General features: G+C 46.9%; 1 protein-coding gene across 1 annotated transcript in view; it reads left to right on the top strand.

Moving 5' to 3' along the window:
• Window positions 1–13,701, top strand: part of LOC119512106 (translation initiation factor IF-2-like) — a 56,517-nt gene that overhangs the window by 24,738 nt on the left and 18,078 nt on the right. Inside the window, exons 2-3 of the mRNA XM_037806622.1 lie at window positions 6,516–7,158; window positions 11,277–11,355. Coding sequence (XP_037662550.1) covers window positions 6,516–7,158; window positions 11,277–11,355 — 722 coding nt within the window. The remainder of the gene's footprint in view (window positions 1–6,515; window positions 7,159–11,276; window positions 11,356–13,701) is intronic.

Genomic DNA, 13,701 nt, shown 5'->3' with positions numbered 1-13,701 from the left:
GGTCACTCTGGTGGGCACTCTTATGCACAATTTAGACAACCCTTTTTAGGTTCTAAAGAATTGGGGTAGCTGGTGGTGGATACCTGAAACTATCAAACTACAACCCAGAACCCATGAATCTCGAAGACAGTTGTATAAAAATGTAGCTTATGAGGGGTGACAATGGGATTGGGAAAGCCATAAGGACCAAACACCACTTTGTCTAGTTTATGGATGGATGTGTAGAAAAGTAGGGGAGGGAAACAGACAGACAAAGGTACCCAGTGTTCTTTTTTACTTCAATTGCTCTTTTTCACTCTAATTATTATTCTTGTTATTTTTGTGTGTGTGCTAATGAAGGTGTCAGGGATTGATTTAGGTGATGAATGTACAACTATGTAATGGTACTGTAAACAATCGAAAGTACAATTTGTTTTGTATGACTGCGTGGTATGTGAATATATCTCAATAAAATGATGATTTAAAAAAAAAAAAAAAAAAAAAAAAAGGAAAAGGATGGGGGAAAAGTCAAAGTATGAAAAAAGATAAACCATACTGATACTAACAAAAAATGTAGTGGCCATATTAATATCAGGCATTTTAATACAAAGAAGGATGTTACATAATGATAAAGAGGTCAATTCACTAAGAAGAGATAACAGCCCTAAATTTGTAAGCACCAAAAACAGAACTACCAAATACATGAAGCAAAAACTGATAGAACTGAAAGAAGAAATAGCCAAATTCACAATTACAGTCGAAGTCTTCAACATTCCTCTCTCATTAGGTGATAGAACAAGGAGACAGGAAATCAGCAAGGATATAGAAGACCTGACCAACACTATCAATGAACTTAACCTAATTTAATTTATAGAATACTCCACCCAACAATGGCAGAATACACATTCATTTCCAGTGCATGCAGAACATTCACTGAGATACACCATATATCAAGACATCATACGAGCCTCAACAATTTTAAAAGAATTGAAATCATCAAAATACATTTTCTGACCAAAATGGACTTAAACAATAAATCAGCAACAACAGGATACCTGGAAAATCCCCCAATATTTGGAAATTAAATGTCTGATGGAAGCCTTTATTTGATTGTTGCTGTTTGGTGTGAGAAATAACTCTCTTCTCTACCTCCTCACAAAAATTTTTCATAAAATATGTGTGGCTTACTAACGTGTCAACTCTAGGGCCATGGGATAAATCTGGCCACTTCCAGTTTTTGTGTGGTCCTCAAGCTAAGAAAGATTTTTTACAACGTTAAAGTATTGTAGAGAGGAAGGAGGAGGGGAGGGGAAGATCAGGAGGAGAAGGAGCAGGAGGAGGAGGAAGGAAAAGAGGAGGAGGGGGAGGAGGAGGGAGAAGAGGAGAATGAGGAGGGAGAGGAGAAGGAAGTAGAGGAGGAGGGGGGAGGAGAAGGAGGAGGGGGAGGAGGAGGAGAGGAGGAAGAGGAGGGAGAGGAGGAAGAAAAGGAGGAAGAGGAGGAAGAGGAGGAAGATGGGGAGGAGGGATAGGAGGAGGGGAGGAGGAGGCGAGGAGGAGGAGGAGGGAGAGGAGAGAGAGGAGGAGGAGGGCGTGGAGGGGAAGAGGGAGAGGAAGAGGTATAATAAAATTGGTATTATTTCTTCTTTAAATGTTTGATAAATTTCACGAGAAAAGCCATTTGGGAAAGTTATAAATTATAAATGAAAATATATTTTTTTCAGATTTTTAAAATTTGTTCTTTTGTCAGTTTTGGTAATTCATCCCTTTGTGTTAATCCAAGTTTTCATCTGGTATCATTTTCCTTCAACGTGAAGAATTTCCTTTACCTGTCTTGTAGCGCAGTGTTGTCAGTGTTGAATTCTCTTAGCTTTAGTCTGCCTGAAAATGAGTTATTTCACTTTCATTTTGAGGTATTTTTGCTGGATATAGAATTCAAAGTTGACAGCTTTTTCTTTTATAGTACTTAAAGGTACCATTGTATTGTCTTCTGGCTTTCGTTCTTTCTAATGAGAAGTCAGTGTTAGTTCTTACCTTTGTTCCCTGTTTCTAAGGCGTCTTTTTCTTCTGGCTGCTTTTAAGATTTTTCTCATCCTCACTAGTTTTCAGCAATTTAATGTGAGGTGTCTTGGTGTGGTTTTCTTTGTATTTATACAACTTGGGGTTTGTTGCGTGCCTTAGGTATTTGTGTTTACAATTTCCATCAAATGAGGAAACTGTTTGGCCACTATTTTTTCCAATATTTTTTCTGTCATATTTTCTCTCTTCTCTTTTCCTGGAACTCTAATTACATGTTAGGCTGCCTGACATTGTCAAACAGGTCACTGAGTTTCTAGGAACTTCAATTTAGATAGTTTTTATTGCTATGCTTCTGCATTATCTAGTAAGTCTGATGTTTAGCCCATTTAGTGAACTTTTCCTTTTTCAGTTCTAGAAAAATGTAATAGTTCAGGTTTTTTGTTTTCCTTTAAATCCCCTAACATCTTTATAATAGCTCTCTTAAAGTCTTTGCATGCTAATTCCATAACCTTTACCATTTCTAGATCTGATTCTTATGACTGATTTTTCTCCTGCTATGGGTCATATTTTCCTGCTTCTTAGCATGCTAGTAATTTCTGCTGAATGCTGGACATTGTCATGAAACAAGTCTCAATATATTTAAAAAGATTGAAATCATACAACATGATAGAGTGATGATGGATAATGATAGATAAATAGATGATAGATGAATAGATGGACAGATAGATAGATAGATAGATAGATAGATATAGGAATATGGCAAAATGCTAAAAGTTGGTAAATCTGGGTATCTGGGAGGAGGCACGGTATGCTGGTGTTCTATGTATTGTTTTCATATTATTTTGCATCTTCCTATAAGTTTGAAGTCACTTCAAAATGAAAAGTTAAAAAAAAAGAATCAATAGAATTGGGGAGAAGGATGTAAGCAGGGGCAAATGATGACAGAGTATTCCAGTTTAACTGTCTAGAACAAGTGCTAAAAAATAAACCTAGAAGAAAGCTGATACGAAGAATTTGTATTTTATTTTGTAAACCAGCAAGTATTTATTGGGCTCCTACCAAGAATGAGGTGCTATTCTAGACCCTGAATTTCTAAAGGTGATTGTGTTTCCATATATATATCTGTCTGTGAACACATACATGTTTCACTGTGCATACATAACTGTCTCCCTCTACGTGTCTTTTTGATAGTCCATTTCTTTTGTGTGTGCATTGCCATTCCTGTGTGTGTCTACACATAACCAGAAGATGGCATCACAACATCATAGCTAGGAAGGAAAAGGCCCAGCTTCCAGCCTGTTGGCTTCTCAGACTGTCAGGCCCCTGGAGTTTACAAATTTCAATCATAAGTGTGATTCACCATTGTATCCATTGCCTGGCACTGTACTTAACACACTGAAGATACCCAATGAATATTAACAGAATGAATTGATGAAATGCCAGCATGCCCCATAGGAGAAGCAGTTGCTAGGGGGAGCTAGGGGAAGGAAAGAAGCACAGAAAAGTTGGCCCTCCAGTAAAGACCCCACAGGAAGTGGGGTTTCGCAGTCACACTCAATAGACGTCACAGATGAGACAGGGATGGAGGGAAACGTGTGATAAAATGCTGTCTCACCCAAAGGCTTTCACTCCTCACAAGGTGGCATCTACCCTGACCCTTCCCTAAGCTGACTGTTAGTTAATGTTGACAGTGTTCTGGGATCTGTGGGAAGTGCCATCCCTGCTCTCTAGGAGCTTACAGCCTAGGAAGAGAAATAAAGCTTGCAAAAAAAATAACAACAAATGCAACGCTCTCTGCCAGTTGCTCAGAATGGACCTTCCCACCCCATATGTGAAGTGCCCTGTTAGGCATGGAGGTCTCTGCCCAGTGGTCCTCTGGTCCCTTACCACCCCAGCCGCCTTAGGAGACTGTCTCCCTCTCCCCTTCAGGGCTGATGGGCTGCCCCATGGTGTTGCCTTTTCAGAGTCCAAAGTTTGGATCTCTACCCACTCACCATCTCCGGCCTGCCCCAGCCTGCAATGGCCCAAAGTGGCTGGTCCTCTGGTCATATCACACAGAACCCAGACACCTCCTTCAATACCTGCTTTCCTCCCAGAAGGACCCAAGCTCACAGCAAAAACATTCAACTGACAGATTCCTAGTCAGTGGGTCCAATTTCAGGCTGGCTGTGAGGGCTGGGAACATAAACCACTTGAATGGCCTGGTTGAGCTGCTGTTGGGGATGGATCTGGCTGCTTTCCCTTTTCCCCTCAGACCTCCCCGTTGCCTCCCTCCTCATGCTTAGCTTCCAGCAGCACATGGCTGCCAGTGTCGTATCTTTGCCTGTCAAGCCTCCTTGTGCCCTCTGACAAACTGCATACGATCGTCTGGTGGGCCTCTCTCCCTGCTCCAGCCCCGTCTCCCATTTCTCCTTTGTACCCATCTACCCCTAGGCGTTCAGCTCCCTGAATGTGCCCTGCAACTTAGCCGACACTGTTCCCTTTCCTAGAATACTGTCCTTCCTCCATCTCCACCTGTCTTTCAAGGCCCACTTCAATGCCGTCTTCTCCCTATGGTTTTGTGGGCTCTTCCCCAGCCTGAGGTGGCCTCTCCCTCCTCTCTCTCTAATTGGTTTAATTATCTTAATGCTTCATTATTTAAATTCCAATTCCTTCTATTAGACTCTGCAAGGGAAAAATCTGTTTCCCAATCACCCGGTAACCAGACATCTGCTTGACGCATAGTAGGTGATCAACAAATACAGAGAAGCAACCACAACTGAGGGAGTTTGCTGGGGGTAGGGGGGTTGTACCCAGCTGTGCTTCAGAGCTCTGAGACAGAGGTCCTAAGAGCCGAGGAAGTGATTATTGGAGGTCACTGTCTTGGTCAATTCCTGTTTCTGGAACAAAGATGCCAAAATCTGTTCCTTTTTCTTGTGAAAAAATGTAGGGGATTTGACTTCCAAAATTCCCAGAACTGATGCTGTCACTGTGAGCTGTCTATGTTTCTGTCTGCCTGTGTCTGCGTGAGGGTCTGCCAAGGCCTCCTGGGCCTGCTTCTCATGGGAGAGTGTCCAGGGGCAGCCCTGGAGATGACACCTCTTTCCCTGCCCCTCCCCAGTTCCACCACCACCCACTGGGCCTGGCTGAGGAGGGGCAGGCCTGGCTTTTGCATCCCAGTTTCCTCCTGGGGCCTTTTGGGGACATTCTGAGGAGAGTCCCACCCCTCCCCACCGCCCCCACATCTCTAAGCCTCTGGAGGGGTGGAGACTTAAGCTGGTAATTTGGACTCAGAAGTGATGTGGGTGTCAGTTTGGGAAACTCCGTTTCTGCCGTGCTTTCAAGCTTGAAGCCATCCTACCCTAGAGCCAAGAGCAAGAAAGAGAGTAAGAATTGGGATTAAGGTTAGGACTAGGGTTTGCAGGTCAAAGTGACCTTGGGGAAGTAATGTTGCCCAATGCTCTGGACTGGGGCAGTTTGGGCAGAGGGCAGGGCAATGCCTATGTAGAAAGTTCTCTGTCCACACAGGAGGCACAATGTTCCAACCCAACGTTCAAAGGGCTTGGGCTGGCGCAGCCCTAAGACCAAGGAATACACCAGGCACAGAGCAAGACATGGGTTTATCAGGACTTATGAACAGGAGAAGTTTCTTCCCGGTGGCAGCTATTTGAGAAATGGAAGTCAGCACTCCGCAAGGGCAGGGAGTGCAAAGGGCAGTTTATAAGGGTTTAGGACAAAGACATTCCATAGGGTGTGAGAACAGAGTTTCAGTAGAGTCTCATGACACAGGAGTCTGGAGATCTGTTATCAGGGGAAGGGAGTTTTGATGCTTTGTTTATGATATCATCTATACATACTTTCTTTCCTGAGGAGGTCTGATGCCGTTCAACTTCTGTCCTGGTCACGTAGGCTGCTATGGGCTCTAGGGCCTAATTCCCCATTAGGGTGGGGGGCCCGGGCTCTGGGTCCCCATACACAGATTAGAGCTTTCTAGCAGGATCCCCTTCCAGTGTATTTTCCTCTGGTCTCTGCTTCTGTTTGTATGGAATCCAGCCAATTCCTTCGTCTTTCTCTCATTCATTCATTCAACAAACGTTTAAGTAAGGCAGCCCATGGTAGACACACTGGGCCAGACCCTTCCCTTGTGGAGCTATTGTCTAACTGGGGAGATGATGTATAAACAAATGATCATGGTCTAGTGTGAAAGGTAAGCCATGGGAACAGATGAAGGGAGCACAAGTTAGTGGGGATCAAGTAAGAATTCACAGAGAATAGAAGGCATTTGAGCCAGAAGCCCAGTGGTAAGCTCAGTGGTGCAGTTTAGGGGTGTGGGGCAAAGGGTAAAGGGCCTTTGAAATCTAATTCTTGCCAGGCTCAGGAATCCCAATGAAGTGGAGCCTGAAGGATGAGAGAGATTCTGGATCAAGCGGCCCCAGTTCCGAGCCCCACAAGCCACCCTCCTGACAGGATTTACACGGGAGGTTGGGCCGGTTTGGAGGGTTTCTGTTAGAGCCTGTGCCCCTTCACATGCTCCCCTCTAGGTTTTACCGGGCTCTGGGAACCCAGATGCCGACACTGAATGGCGAGAGCGCTCTCAGGGAACCAGGGCACCCCTCGCCAGCGCCCCGCCAACAGTGGCGCGCGCGCCCTAGCCGGCTCCGGGCGCACGGTCCCGGCATTGTCCTCCCCGCCCCCTCCGGGCCGAGTTGGAAAAGCCCCGCCCGCCCCGAGGCCCGAGCGAGGCTCCGCGGGAGGAATTCCGGCCATTTCCTCCGCGCCGCGAGGTATGTGGCCTGTCACTGCCCGGCCGCCGCGCTGCTCGGAGGTGGGGGCCGGGCGCCGTGGGACAGTCACCAGCCGCGTCCGGCAGCTGCCCGCGCCTCGGGGTCCTTCTGGAGGTTCCCGGCCGGCCTCCCCCCTCGTCCCGGGCGACCCCGCCGCCTTTCCAGCAGCCCCGGGCCTGGGCGGCCCCTCCAGGCTCCGGCCTCGCCCCGCCGCGCCCCCTCCCCGGCGGCCGCGGACGAGCCGAGGGGTGAGAGGGCCCCTGGGAGTCCCCAGCGTCTGACTCTGAGTGTGAAACTGAAGTTGACGCTTGCTGCGGAACTTGGGGCCTCACTTTCTCCATCTGTGAAATGGGGACCCTATCAACTGTGTCTACCTCATTCGTGCTCCCCTGAGTTAAAGGTGATAAGGAAAGAGGTGGGCAAATGTCAAGGATGTTTTGGTTGCCCTAGGTAGTGCTACTGTTGTTTGCTTTTCTCAGGTGGTCCCCCCCACCTCTCCCGCCTAATTTTGTGGGTGAAGCAGTCGCCCGCCCAATTTACAAGAAGGCAGAGGGGATGGCTGCCTCCCTGCGGGGGCCTCCCGGAGACAGCAGCCTCACATGTCCAGAGCAAGCCTTCCTGGGGATTAAGCATTGCTCTCCCCAAGCACCAGGGTCTTGAAAGGCCCAGAGGACAGTTATATACTTTTTTCTAAAATGATGTCATCGCAGTCTGAGAGCAGCCAGATTAGAGGAAGGTGACGACGGTCAGACGTTCCCACCAAGGCCCCATCATGGGTCCGCCAACGTGGACTCTTTAGTCTTGCGGTTTGAAAAGAGGATCGTCCACCACGTGCTCTCTGGGATCCTCTTTCAAAGCGCAGATCCCCGGGAGAGGGAACATTCTTTCTTTTCCTTAACCCTTTGGAGGGGCTGCGTCTCCTGCTCTCCTGCGGGGGAAACAAGAGGGCCCCCGGGGAACTAGGACGGTGGGATCAGCCTCCCCCACCGCCCACACCTGCCTCTCCCACGTCCAAGGCTGCTGCAAACCTGAAGCTGTCAAGGGTTGGAAAGCCCCGAGTTTCACCAGGCCTAACCACCCAGTGCTTTGCAGACACAGAACAACCACGAAGAGCCGCTCTGCCTGCGGGTCCCCCCAGACCGCACCTTGTTTTGATTTTGTAACTTCTATTCAAGCCAGAGTACCAAGGCCAAGAAGCAGGCCCTTGGAGCGAGCCGTGCCGCTCGTTCCCCACACACGCTGCAGCCACAGGCCGCATAAGTCCAGGTGAGGACGCGTCCTATAAATATCCCAGTCTGGCGGGGAGGCTGAGCTCTCAGGCAGTCGCTCCCCACCCACCCTCCTCTGGGCCCAGCACTTCCGGCCATCGCTGAGCTGCAGGCGGGTCTCCCCGCGGTGGGAGGAGCGGGCTTCAGCAGCATCCGAGGCCTGACGCTTGCTCCTGCCTTCCCCATCCCCTCCCGAGACATCCTGACTGCCCAACCTGAGGGTTTTCCTGTGTTTAGGATAAAACTCCCAAACTGCCAGCCGCAGACGGCTCCCATTCCTCCCCTGGGACTTTTAGAAGACTCCCAGGGAACCCACACTGTGGCCTCTTCAAAAAATGTTGATCCCTCAATGGAGATGGATGAGGGATGCTAACTTAGGGTTGGAAGGCATCAACCCAAGTCAGATCTTACCATTTTAAATTCGATTTTAAATTTTGGTTGCGCTTTTTGTTTAAAGAAAAAAAAAAAAATACGGGCTGAAGACAGAGTCGATCTAAAAGAGAGGAAGGAAGAAGCTGGAAGTATATGCAAGGAGAGGATATTGCCCCACTTGAAAACAATTGCTTTCCCAGCAGACTGGTTCCCAGGAGCTTAGTGGGGCTTTCTGAGCCAGGCTCCGGGACTGGGACTTCAGTGGTGGAGTTCAATAAAGAGGAGCCTGTCGGGCAGCAAGAGACTCCGCTGGGGAAGAGGTCAGTGAAGTCTCACCACCTGAGGCTAAGGGGACTCAGACACCAAGATTGTCCCCAGGGAACAATGATTGTCCCCAGGGAACCCTCAGGGAATGGGTAGAAAAGACAATGCTCCTCTGCAGAAGACAGCTTGAAAATGAAGGAAACAGGTCTGCACCAGTGGTTTTCAAATATGGCTGAAAAAAATAAGCTTTAACTAACTAAATAAATCCCTATTTTAAAACATAGTGAGTAAGCCTTCTAAAAATGAAGTTACATGTGGGTACTTTTCCAATGTAAAAGCTTACTCTTCAGACACTGGGCTAAAGAAGCACTTTGCAAGCTCTATCTCTGAATCCTCCTTAGAATGTACTCTTAATATCCCATTTTATAGATGTGGAAACAGGTCACAGAGGCCAAGGAGAGCCAGCTTCTAGAGCAGGGGCTTGAACCCAGGCATCTGACTCCAGAGGTCACATGTTCAACCACCATGCTGTGGAAAATACACTCCACTGATCTCTCTGACCAGAGATAGAAACGACTCCACTGCGTCTCCAGCTGCCTGTCACGGTGAGGAAGACTTTCCTGTTACACTCACCTGCCTTTAGTGCACCTGAGTGATTGCAGCCTCAGGGAGCTTGATGGCTTTCCCTGGGGGACCTCTTCCAAGACCCCAGTGTATCCAGGAACAAACTGTCCATAGGAGCAGGGTTCAAGTCAACCAAGCTTAGAGACCATTCTGGACCAGCTCTTCCACTGTGATTTCAGAGACTGCAAAGAGACCCAAATGGCCTTTTTGCTAAAAATCAGCCACTAAAGAACCACTGTACTTACCATGCAATCAGATGTGTGCTTAAATTTACAAAGGTCACCAATATCTCACCTGGGGCCAAGGTGACCCAAAGATATATTTTGTCTGGTTCTACTACTCTTTTTAAGTTGAATTAAATTACCAGAAAGATTTTTAAAAATTGGATGATTTCACATAAATACCTAGATTTTTCAGCTTCTCTACCAAAATCTGAAAAGCTGGCCACACTGCCATGTGCTCTTCATTCACCACGGTCCCTGCCACCGCATCTGGTCGCTTACTCCCTCCCAACTTCACCCATCAGCATTTGAGTTTGCTGACCTCCAGCACCCTCACTAAAATGCAAAGATCACTAAAGAGGTAACTTGTGTCTGACTAGTGACATCCCAGTATGGATATCCTTTACCGAGAGCTGGTTAAGGGAGATTATTTGAGGGTAGGAGAGAAAGCTTGGCTTCTACAAACAAGGCGTCAGATTTCTAGGGTCCTAGAAGACCACAAGATGAGAAACTGATGTTCCAACAGCTGTCATGAAAGCAACACGTACAAGGAAAACATCACCTGTTTCCCAAGAGCCCACCCTTTCATTTAACCCAGGAAACGCCAGCTTAGCATCCTGGGCCCCCTTCCCTGCACCTCCTCCTGGAATTGCCTTGGGCTATGTCCAGAGGCAAACCCTGGAGGTGATTACAGGGCTGGCAACTCAGGCTGTGAGTGAGCCCAAAGGAATGAGTCTGGCTTTCGACCAGGACAGAGCTGAGCCCAGAAGAGAAGCTGAGTGAAGAGCAGGACCAAGTAATTAACTGGGATTGGGAAAGCCAGGAAGGAACTGAAGCACAATTTCATTCACCAAGATGGTGAGCAGCTGTGTTCTCCGAAACATGGACCACATGAGGGAAAATCATCTTCCCCGAATTTGGAAGCTCTTCCTACTAAAGTAGTTTATTGTGCAAGCAGGGAGGAGAAGACCACGGGAAGTTTTGTATGAAGAAGAGGGAATGAATGAGATGGCCTGAGGAAGACTATCTGACAGAACTTGGGGCTGCCTCCACCTTCCCAAACTGTAGATCCAATAGGAATTCAGCTCTGTGAATATTTGAACTCAGAATTTTTTTGGCAGTAACCCATGTGACAAGTGTGTCAACAGAGCCCAAGATGTGTGCTTGGGGGTGGGAGGTGGGGGTGGATATGAAGTACTTTTAGAGCTTTTAGAGAAAGGAAGTTCAATAATGAGAGATAGGAAAATCTATCCTATCTCTTTTAAAGCCAGTGATAATATGGCAGAGTCAGAATCGTCACAACTGCTGGCTGCAGCCTTTGGAAAAGGTGAAAAATTAGAGAGCAGGAGAGGAGGAGGAGAGGCCCCTATGGGTTGTTGCCAGGCTGGGTCAGGGGCACAGTCTATTCTGAATCCTCCCCTAACCTTCCCCGCATCATCAGACAGGAAGAAGGACCTCCTGAAATGCACCCCTACTGAACCCCAACACTCAGAGCCTTTCACCATCATCTGCCTTGTCTCCACAGGGACTGATCTCACTGTGTCCTTGTCCCTGTGTAAGTCAGTTCTGGGAATTTCCTGGCTCCCAGATCACCTCATTTCCAACCCTCTAATCCCCGTGAGACTCTGCCTTTCCCCTCAGTTGTGTTCTCCCACCCTCCCCAAGTCCTGAAACTTCCTCCAGGCTCTTCAGAGGAGTTTATAATCCATGATTAGCAAAATCATCTTTATCCTCGGCTCTGAATGTCCTCCTCACCTCTTTCCCTACAGGGCATCAGGCTCTCGCCTGAGAGCCAGCCTTCTCAAGCAATGGCTGTTTGTTCTCTCTCAGTCATCCCCAGGCCTAGAGGTGAGATAAGTGTCTTTCTTACCTATCATTGTCACTTTCAGATGTATTATCAACCCCCTGCTCTGTAAACCTCTGCACCCTTCATGACTCTCATTTTATCAGTTTGTATCACCCACCACTATCCTCTCCTGACCCCCAGAGGTCATTTTTCAATTACTTTAGATCCTGGTTCACTGTCACTCCCTCCGAAGCTGTCTGAACTCTTGATGATTTCAGTATGGCCCATAGATTACCCTTCTGACATCTGGGTCTCTCGGCCCCTTGAACTCCTCTCCTCTCATCACCCTCCCTCCACTCGATTCCTGGTTGTGATTACCAGTAACTGCAGCCCCTCCATAATCTCAAGTTCACTCTTCCTGCTTTCTGACCCCAACCTCCTACCTTTCCAGCTCACCTGCTCACCCCATCCCTACCATCCCTCCCCACCGGAACCTCCGATCTGTTGATCTCACCACCTTTCATCGTTGCCCACCCCCTTAATGTCCCTACTCCCTTTCTGATCCCCTGTAAATTTCATGGTCAGGTATTATAAACACCCCTTTCCACACAGCCTCAACTCCTTGCCTCTCTTTTTCTTTGTTTTACTCACCTGGCAAGACAATAGACCTAGTCAAATCCAACTCTGCCTACTCCACACCTCTGTACACACGGCTGAACATGCCTAGAGAAAAACATGCAGCCATGCTGCCTGATCTCACTTTAAATTCAGGATAACAAACTTCAAGTGGGCCCTTAGTGGGCCCTACAGTCATATTTTCCTGGTGAGGCCATTCACATACCTATTTCCCTAGACAACAGTTTCATACCTTCTTTTCTCTTCTCAAATAATCAACATTTTCTTACCATGCTCACTCCTACCTGATAATTGGAATTTTTTTCCACTGAGAAAACAGGAGCAATCAGAAGAGAACACCACAGATTCCCACCACCACATTTACCCACTTACCAGCGTTGTACCCTCATAGTTTGCCATTCTGTTATCAGAGATGACCCAGCCATCAAAAGCAAATTCCTCCACTCCTGCACGCTATCCAACCCTTCTCACCTACTCAAGGACATTATTTCAGCAATTCTCCCTTTTCTTTCCTACACCAACTTGTCACTCTCTACTGGATTATTTCCATCAGCATATGAACATCCCAAACATGCTGTAATTTCTCTCATCTTAAAAAAAAAAAAAGGCTTTTTGTGATTGCACTTTCTTTGTAAGCCTCTGTACTATTGTTTGCTTTGAGGAGCAAATTCCTCAAAAGAATCATCTATACTTGCCAAGCCCAATTCCTCTCCTCCAGTTCTCTCCTAAACCAACCCTAAATCAAGCTTGAAGCCCCATAACTCCAAGGAAATTGTTTTTGTCAAAGTTACCATGACTTCGATGTTGCAAAATCTAGTGGTCAATTCATTGGTTATCTTTTTATTTATTAAGAGCATCTGATATAATTGATCACTCCCTCCTCCTTGAAACATTTCCTTCACTGGGTATCCAGGACATCTCACTCTATTGGTTTTCTTTCTATCTCACTGGTCCCACCTTCTCATTCTCTTTTCCTGGTTCTTCCTCTTCTCCCTGACCTCTACCTGTTGAAATGCTGAAGGCTCAGACGTCAGTCCTCAATTCTTCCTTATCTACCTCTTCTGATGATCTCACACAGATACATGGTTTTAAATTTCATCAATATGCCCATGTCTTGTACATTTATATCTCTAGCCCAGACATCTTCTCCAAACTCTCGACCAATGTATCCAACTATCTGCTTGATATCTCCAAACTCAAGATATCCCAGGCTGAACTCTTGTTATGTTCCCCCAAACTTGATCTACCCACAGCCTTTCCTATAACAATTGATGGCAACTCTATTCTTCCAGTTGCTTGGTCTAAAAAACCTAATCAGTGTTGACTCTCATATTTCTTCCCCCGCACACAACAGATCTGGCAGAAATTAACTCTACCTTCAAAGGATATCCAGAATCCAACCACTTCTCACCACCTTCATTGCCACATCCTAGTCCAAACTTCCATCATCTCTCGCCTGGATTTTGCTTTCAACTCAAGCAACCGACAGTGTTGCTTTGAAAATGTACATTGGAAAATATACTTCTCTCTCAAAACCCTTCAGTAGCCCCCCATTTCTCTTAGGGTAACTCTCCAATAACTCCCTATTTCTTTCAGCGGAAAAGCCAATGTCTTTACAATGGCCAACAGGATGCTACATTACCTGCCCAATCTGCACACCATTCACCTCTCTATCTTCCTCTTCTGATACTCTCTTACTCATTCTGGGAGACCAGCTTCTGTATAGTTCCTCAAACAAACTAGGCATGCACACACATTTGGGTCTTTGCTCT

This window comes from Choloepus didactylus, chromosome 17 (genome assembly GCF_015220235.1).
Source record: "Choloepus didactylus isolate mChoDid1 chromosome 17, mChoDid1.pri, whole genome shotgun sequence".
NCBI classification, from domain to species: domain Eukaryota; kingdom Metazoa; phylum Chordata; class Mammalia; order Pilosa; family Megalonychidae; genus Choloepus; species Choloepus didactylus.
The sequence above is the reverse complement of the archived record's forward strand: the minus strand, read 5'-3'. Positions and strand labels throughout refer to the sequence as shown.